The sequence below is a fragment of the Cupressus sempervirens genome, chromosome 11 (assembly GCF_028749045.1).
Source record: "Cupressus sempervirens isolate cs-2001-9-10 chromosome 11, ASM2874904v1, whole genome shotgun sequence".
Lineage (NCBI taxonomy): Eukaryota > Viridiplantae > Streptophyta > Pinopsida > Cupressales > Cupressaceae > Cupressus > Cupressus sempervirens.
The window spans coordinates 538,823,336-538,832,659 of record NC_143128.1 but is presented as its reverse complement, the minus strand read 5'-3'; the positions used below and the strand labels follow the sequence as shown (position 1 = coordinate 538,832,659).

The 9,324-nt window shown below is 35.0% G+C and overlaps 1 protein-coding gene across 1 annotated transcript; it reads right to left on the bottom strand.

The window, feature by feature from the left end:
* Window positions 1–4,475: 4,475 nt before the first annotated feature.
* LOC149530757 (L-type lectin-domain containing receptor kinase VIII.2-like) lies at window positions 4,476–8,257 on the bottom strand. Its single transcript, XM_089809774.1, has one exon. It carries the CDS (start codon window positions 7,098–7,100, stop codon window positions 4,986–4,988), a length of 2,115 nt encoding a protein of 704 aa, XP_089665900.1. The 5' UTR covers window positions 7,101–8,257; the 3' UTR covers window positions 4,476–4,985.
* Window positions 8,258–9,324: the final 1,067 nt, after the last annotated feature.

Sequence of the window (9,324 nt, the reverse complement as noted above, 5' to 3'; positions counted from 1 at the left end):
ACACCTACTTTTTATTTTTGCCTTGAAATTTTTGTAGTACTACATTAAATTCCAAACTTTTGACCAATCAAATATACTTTTCTCTAGATAAGGCCTAGTAGTTTAGAAACTACATTCAATTTCCTATAGATTGTTTTCTTACAAATTTTTGGTATAAAGTGCATAACCACTTTAAAATTATGTGTCAAGTTGACATAACTCATATTTGCTGATTTTTCACTGCCACTTAAGGCCATATTTTGGTTGACCATGATCCTGCACATACGCATTTCTACCATTTTTAAAATAAATTTTTACATACTTAACCAAATTCAAAATAAATTATATATTACTATTCTACACTTGATTCTATACAATTTTAAAAAACAAGTTTTCATTTTTGATTATTTTGATGCAAGTTATGCTCAACACATGAACAGGTACCAAAGTTTTAGGATGTAGTCAGTTCAATAATTCTTAATAAAAAAATTACTCATCATAAAATTACAAAAAAATACACAACTTCTAGATATGACTCTTAAGTATCAACCTACCAAAGGGATATGTAAGATACTAAATATAACTCGATCTTTTGTGCTACACACAAAAACAACTATGTTATGTTTTCTAAAAAAATCAGGGACTGTTTTTTGTGTGCGTAGGGTTTGATCCACCTAATCTTATCTATTTTGTAAAAAATCTAGTAGTTTAGAAAGTAGATTCAGAGTACTACAATTTATATGTTTTATACATCTTGTCATTTTTAGTGGATGACCCTCAAATGTCTCATCCAACTTCAGGTTTCCCTGATTTCAGAAAAAAAGTGTCCACTTATACCCCCTTTTTGTACACCATCTTGGTGCACTCACCCGATTTATGATCTGCTATTGGAGCTTTGTGAACCACTACTAGAGATTTGTGAACCACCACCTGTGATTTGAATGAATAATTATTGGTGCAGTGTGGGCAAGTATTAGATAACACATTTTTTGGACCACTTTTAGACCCTCTCATGCATATCATCACTAGTAGAGTGCATCGTTATTGGCCAAAAAATGGAATCCTAACTTTAAACAATTAGGTTTCATAAAAAAACAACTTTTTTTAATATCAAAATCTGATATTGTATAGTACCTCAATTGAACTTACAAAGTTAGCTATAGCTACTACTAACTCCTTTCCCTTACCATTAAAATACTTATTTAATTTCATCAATTTATCGAAATCTGATTTTGTATGGTACCTCAATTGAATATACAAAATTAGCTATAGCTACTACTGACTCATTTCCCTTACCATTAAAATACTTATTTAATTTCATCAAATCAAATTTATTGAAATTATAACACTAGGAACCCTTAATATATACATACAAGAACATGAAAAATCACTTAAAAATTGTTATCAATCACAATTAAAAAACTCAACATAATTGAAATGACACAGAGAAACATAACAAATGAATAATAATATATTTACTTTATCGTTTTGTTGTATCTGAACTTTAGGTAACCGACAAATTGAAGGAATAAGCATCCCCATCAAGTAAAAACAAGTCATATCACATAATTTAGTAAGCTAATTCTATAAGTAGACACCATGAGATACGTCTATGTTTATGGTCACAAAAGTGGGATCTCTGTAGAATAATTGCACATCTTGCGTGGAGAGTTGGGAAATCATGCTTTGAATGATGATCATACATATGCTATTGGTGTAGAGCTCTCACATCATCAATCCGATCATCTTCTTAGAATTTTTTATGATATCTCATATAGTCAATGATATACCTTGGGAATTTTGTTTCTCACTAAACTCAAATTTAAAGCATTGAAGTGAGAGATTGAATATGAACAATTATTCTATTCTATTTCAAGGAAAGTTCTTCAACTATATTGACAAAAAGTATATCATGAATATTTTAGGTTTGAACTTGGATTGCACTTTTCAAAGTTAGTATACTTTTAGGCATTTGGGACAGGTTAGAGATACTAAATTGGTTTTGTATTTGTTGATCAACATGGTCTTTATACCAATCCAATTGAATAAGTTGAGTAGGGGAGGAACATTAGTTATAGAATGTGTTCTAATAATCACATATTCTTGTACATTTGATTTTCCAATTACTAATTTTAAAGGAGCCTTCAAAATGATAACACATAAATTAATAGTGGATCATTTTCTAATTTTTTCGGTTGGTAACTAGCATACTTGTGCACTACTATTGAGACACTTATGTATAACTACTGATGCATTTATCTACAAGCATTGGTATTATTGAGCAAACGACTATTGGTGGATCTTTAAGGGGCTCTTGAGTGAAACTTTGAAATGACCATTTTTTGACCTTTGACACTTGATGATCTCTACAAGAAGTTCAGTTAATACCAAGAAGCCATAAAAAAAGAATCACTCATATATGAAGACATAATAAAAAATCATCTAAATCCAATATAAACTCTGCATATGTGAAGTTAGAGTGTGCGGGTATTTGTGTTGCTCTTCCCCTAAAGATAGTCATAACATCTTGAAGATTTAAAGACTTTGAATCTTGCATGATTGTTCTCTAATTTTTATTTAATATTATTTAGTCGTTAGCAAGTTCCTATTTTAAAGATTAGTTATTTCTTAATTATTAATTTTAAAAAAATTTAAAAATATAATTGAAATTTTGTTAATAAATTTCACATGTTGTAGTCACTTGTTTATATCCTCACAGTTTGAATTTCCTCAGTAGTTCGAATTTGTAAACTTGAATTCTAGTTGTACATCTTTATTGGTACATACAGTGTATGATTAAAAGGTCATCTATGCATATGTATTGCCAAATTTTAAGGTGGTTATTGCTACTCATAGTACATGATTAATGGGTCACTGTGCATGTGTGCATGAGTAAGCAAGGCAACTTTAAGTAAATATCGGATGATAATTTGAAATGACCACTCTTTGACCATTGCACACATAATATATCCCACAATCACAATGTGCACCATTACTACTCAAAAGATAGAACAATAGTTGTAAATATTTCTCATTAAAAGTTGTCAAAGTTAGCTATAATGACTATTGATACACTTTCCCTATACACATGTCCATGCATTTCCACATTGTCATCAATAAGAACAAAAACTATCATTTGTTCACCAAGAAATGTGTTTTAAGGGAAGTAGGCCAATTGTCGTTATAGCTAACTATGTGCACTTGTAGAGCCTATACTATGCATCAAATTTTGGCATTTTTTTTGGGTTGTCTCCATATGGACTTAACTACTTAATTATTAATTTTGGATTTTAGGTGTTAATGAAGCTCTCTACAAAATTTGTTAAGCATCGAAGGGTCAAAATGTGGCCACTTCAAAGTGTTCCCTAATACCTACTAAGTAGTGGCACACAACTCGGTTAATTTTGAACCTAAAAAGCTAATAATTGATGTGCTGTTGGTACATGTCAAACTTACGAATGAACTTTTAGTTATCATTTTTTCACTCCTTTAAATTTAGTAATAGGGTCAAATATACATAAATTGCATGACTTTTAGAACGTGCATTTATTGATGCTCTCCCTTAATATTTCTTTTAAAAAGATTTTACATCATTGATTTGTTTGTTTTGTTATCTCCTATACAAGCAAAAGTCTCCGTACTAATGCCTCTTCTACTAATAGATAAAATTTAAAGGACACCTAGAGATTTCACCAAAATCACTTAGAACACAATCTAAGTTAATATCTTACATCATACCTCCAAAAAAAAAAAATTGAACCTAAAAAATATTACAATAAAAAAACAACGGTTTTAAGCAACTCGAAGTTATAACTAATTGAGGAACCAGGTCTACTTCGCTTCAATCAGCAGGATTGACAATTAGGGCATATTAACCATAGCCATTCATTTTGATGCAGAGCTCTGTGTCCTCGGTGAAATTTCTTTAGAAAATAGTATAATTTCAAACCACTCGTGTCATCTCTCATTATGATGACATAAATAGCATAAGGTATTATGAACGATAAGTTTTGCAGCATATTAATTACTTTAAGCTCCAAGATTTACAGAACATTACGAAGAGGAGAAATCACACCGACATTATTCTATCTCTTAGAACAAAATTCATCAACCTCAGAAGGATTAGAAAGTTTCAGATTCTTCTAGATCTGAAGTATTGATCAGAACATTGCCACATTCTATGGCATAAATTTTGTGGCTTTAACATTGTAATCTGGATTGCCTTTTCTAAGTTTTGAAATATCTAGATGGATGATCTGAAGCATTATTCTAAACAAAATTCACACTGTAGAATCTTAAAATTGGATAATCTAAAACATTATTGTAAACACAATTTACACCGTAGAATCTTAAAATGGATAATCTGAAACATTTTTGTAGACAAAATTCACACTGTAGAATCTAGGAATGGATAATCTGAAACATTTCTGTAACAAAATTCTAGAATCTAGAAATAGATAATCTGAAACATTATTGTAAACAAAATTCACACTGTAGAATCTAAAAATAAAATAATAATTATCATGAACTGTGGAAATCTGATCTATTTGATCTCTCATCTCCCATCTGTTGGGGAAACAAGATGACATGAAACGACTATTTCTAAAGTGGATAGAATAATTAGTAGGCCATTCATGCCCATTTGAGATCTTGCTACCTGAGAAAAAAGATGGAAGAGAAAAACTCATAAATAAAGAGTTTGATTTTGGTACTAAAACTGGTAGATTTTCTAATGAAGATGGTCAATATATTGTTTGGACCATGACTGATATTGAATAATAATCTGAATTGAAATTAGGCATGAAGTGGACCTCATAAGGGGAAAAGACAGGTTCAAATTTCTCGAGTTAAAGAGGTGAGACATCTTGTGAAAGGGTGATTCCACTTATGGGGATTAGTCTCGCTCTAGTTCACATTGGCCGCTGATCATATGTAAAAAAGAAAGAAACAGAAGGGGAAAAGTAGCTACAGAGAATGGAGCATCCAAAAGCAATTGATCATGACACCTACTTTCTGCTGCCGCCAAAGAAGCTAATTTTTTTAGTAGGTGAGCAAGAATAGAGATTGCAGAGTTCAGTTGTACTGGGATACAGGAAACATGTTGTAGGTCTTCTTGATGGCAATGCTGGTAATGATTTCTCCCCATTAATGTACCAAATAACTTCTTCCATGGAAGGTCTCATCCTTGGATCATCCAGGGTACACAAAAGACCTATGATCGACAAGCAAATTGCCTGCTCTGGGTTGTATGTTACTCCCAATCTACGATCAACCAGCTGAATCAGCCTCCCATTTTCCTGAAGATTCCATGCCCATGCAACAAGATCAATTTCTTGCTTTGGGCGATTCTGATCCAGAGATCTTCTCCCCGATAAAATCTCCAACAGTATCACTCCAAACCCAAAAACATCAATTTTCTCGTTGGGAATCTCTAGATAACTGGTCTCAGGGGCCCGGAGATTCTGCTCTTGATCAATTTCATCTAATGCACCCACTAAGCTCTTACCATTAGAGCTTGAATCCTGAGAATTAGGGCTTGAATTATGAATGAGCCCAAAATCTCCCAAGACGGCTGTGAATGTGATGTCCAGGAGAACATTGCTGATCTTCACATTCTTATGCAATAAACTTCTGTCCCATCCATGGTGTAGAAAACACAAGGCTTCAGCAATATCTTTAACCACCTTAAATCTCCTCGCCCAAGGAAGTACTCCTCTGGCAAACAACCATTTATCAAGGCTCCCATTAGACATGTACTCATAAACCAAAACCATCTCTTTGTTTTCAACACACCATCCTCTGATGGGCGCCAAATTTGGGTGCCTTAATCTACTCAAAGTACCAATTTCCTTGAGAATTTTCCTTCTATCAATATTTACATGGAGAGGGGAAAATCTTTTTATGGCTACAGAGGACCCATTTTGCAAAGTTCCCTTGTAGAAAATACCCCTTTCTCCATAGCCCAAAATCTCTCCTTCACTGAATGATCTTGTGGCCAAAGAGAGCTCCGGCATAGTGAAACGCCGGGGTTTATGTGGAGGCCTCGGTCTTTGCTTCTTTCCCGGCAGTGCTGAAGCTGCAGTCTTGAGCTTTTCAGGGCGTTTTCTGTTACAATAGAGACTGAGTAAAGATATCAAACACAAAACTACAACGGCTACAAAAATCAGAAATGCACTAGGAGTTTTCCTGTGACTCCTTCCCCATAGAAACAATTTTTCCTCGCATGCATTTTCTGCCGGTACACGCAAATAGGCCTTGCTTGTGGAAGAGAAATTCCATGACAAAATATTATGTATTTGAGTAAATCGACCTGTAGAAGCAGAAAACCCCACAAACATGTACTCCTTCAGAAAATTTGAAAGATCCAGAGGAGCCGCATAAATGGGCTTGGATGGTTTCAGATCTTGATTTTTCCCTAGGCTCAATTCTATCCACTTTTTGTTCCCATCATAATCTATCCAAGCTCTCACCACAGATCCATTCTTGAATGAAACCTCAGCATCATCAGCATCTATGGTTGTATTAGACACTATACTTCCCAGATTGATTCCAACATGATTATCATTTGGGTCCCCAAATTCTTCATTTCTGAAAGTATCAAATTCCACTGCAAAGGTCTTGTAATCTTCCTCGCATGCATCATTGAGCATCCCAAGCCATGGTCCGGGCCTGCCGACAGTCACTTCATCAGGCACAAGAATGAATGTGAGCCCACTGCCACCAAGATCATTACCATCTGATCTTGATCTTGATGTTGAAGTCCTGTCTATTTGGAAAGAGAAAGTAGTGTGAAAAGATGCGGGTGTGTTTGTTGTTGGATCAAAGAGGCGGATCGGAGATGAGAAGATTGCTCTTCCTGCTTGAAATGATATATTGGCCTCTGGATCATTAGGCAGAGCAGGGATCTGTATCATTCCCAAGTCTTTTGCTAGGCTTGCACTACCAAGAAGCTTGATGTCATTAGATGCCTTGCTGTGAGGTCTAAAATCAGGGAAGTAGAGATTTTTTGAGACACTGCTTGAAGGACCCAATTTCACTGGTCCGCTACTAGTTACTACGATGTTAAAGGAGGATACAATGAAAAGCATGAGAAGATTCAGAAACCCAAATAGAGCACCCATTGATGATGCAATCTTTTACAAACCCTCTAAGTTCTAGACTAACATTACCCAAAAAAACAAAAAGCTACAAATCACAACACAATCTTTACTCACTCCATTCTCACTTTCTCTGATCACATCTATGAAGAGGGGAAAACCCTTTCGGAAAAAACCACCACTCGAAAGCCAAACCCAATTGTTTTATCAGCAACAAAGTACTTACAATACAATCTTCCAAACTAATGTTGTCCAAGAGTAATCAGCTGTGATATCCAGGCAGCATAACAATGCTCAATACTTCTCTCTTTTGTATGTGTTTATTTTAGTTTGTAATAGTTTAAGGGTCGGTGAGATTTTTCAGCATTACGTATCCTGATAAATTTAGCATTTGGAAGCTTTTTCACACTTGAATTGCTTTCAATGAACATCAGTTATGCTGTAATTAGGTCCTAACACTCTGGTAGATCAATTTCAGGAACGCTGATGCAATTGGGAGCTACTTTATCCAGACAAAAAAATTTCGTAACCAAAAAGCTTTTCTCAATTCATAGAGAATTCAGATAAACTTCTCCAATAAGTCGGCCGATTTCCTGAAAGCCACATCACTTCCGAGCTCATGATTGTCATTAATGGTGTTGTCAAAACAAGTGATGAAATGAAATTGAAAGAGGATAACTTGCGCTGATACATGATCCAAAACGACAAAGTTTGTTCAGAGTCGGGAACACCTGCAATTGTGCCTCCGTGATGATACTTGTGTGGCTGCCACAAATCCAACGTTTTTCTGTTCTGAAGAGAGCAATTCCAATTCAAGGACAAATGTGGGTCCTTTCTCCCCTGTTGCAGCAGGACACTCGCCAACTTGTTCTTTATCCCTTTGAAAGTTCCAAACAATGCCAAATTATTTGGATGGATGGATGGGTCCATTGATAGATTCCCAACACCTTGTGTAATTACTATCGCTCATCTCCGTTCACTTGTACATGCGGTAACTGTCACTACCTGTTATCACCTATCTTGACCTTCACTAAACGATCTAAAAATACAAATTGATATAAACTTGTTTTTGTTCTTTTTACCATTTTAAAGTATTGTGGAGATCCATTCTAGGGATTACACCAATTGTGAAAAGGCCTTATGATATGTAATTTTTATTTTTATTTTTAATATAGATGCATATATATAAGTACTGTTATGTGTGGAGAACAGCCTAAAGTTATATTTATGTCAGATGTAATAGAACTAAAAAGGAGAAGAATAGTTCTCAAATCCATGTATGTTCAATTTTTAGATGTTTGGAGTTTGGGTTAAAAGACTTTTTGAGTTGTATATTGCAATTTTCAGATGCTTGGGATTGGGTTACGACTTTTTTAAGTTTCAGGGGAAGAGATCGTTAGTTGTTGAGGGTCTATTGATCAATATGTTCTATGTTCTCTGTTATAGATCCCCTCCAAATATTGCTTTTAAAAAACTTTAAAAAATGATAGCACGTGTACTAATAGTCAATCACACATGTACTAATAGTTGATCATTTTTCAACTTTCTTGGTTGTTGATTGATCCATTTGTGCAAAAAATATTTTTTTTGGTGACTATTGGGGGGTGAACATAACGGGTTCCGAATGAATGTTTTAAAATGATACTTTTAGATAACCTTGCACTCTATGAGTTCTGCATAGAGCTTCGTAAATGCCAAAAAGTCAAAAAGTTAGCTTTAAGTTCTTTAGTCACTTGCGGAGGTTCACTAGAAAAATCGACAAATTTTGATGTACGGATTAGGAGTTCTAGTTGTGCGAAGTTATCTTAGGCGGCTACTAGGTCTCTTCCCCTATATTGCAATAATGGAATTTTTTTGGGGCTTGGATCATGACTTTTTAAGTTCTATATTGTTGTGGTGTCCACAACACATGTCCCATTCCTCTCTAGGAATGGGGACCCCCTACTTTTTTTGACTCCCGGACTCATAGTTTGAGAGACGGGAGAAGAAAATTCGGTTAAAAGTTATAATTCTAGAGTCAAATTAAAAAAAAAAAAAAAAAAAAATCTCGCCCACCTCCACACACGTGCGTCGAGGCGCGACGCATTTTGCATTTTGCGTGTGGAGGGGGGGAAGAGGGTTATAAAACCCTCTCCCTTTCCTTTTCCCCCATTTTTTCTCCAAGTCACCAAGAGGGAGCAAGGTGAGCTCCCCCCCCGCCCCCTCTCTCTTCCTTTCATGGCGCTCGAGCGCGCTAGCCGTGCCACGC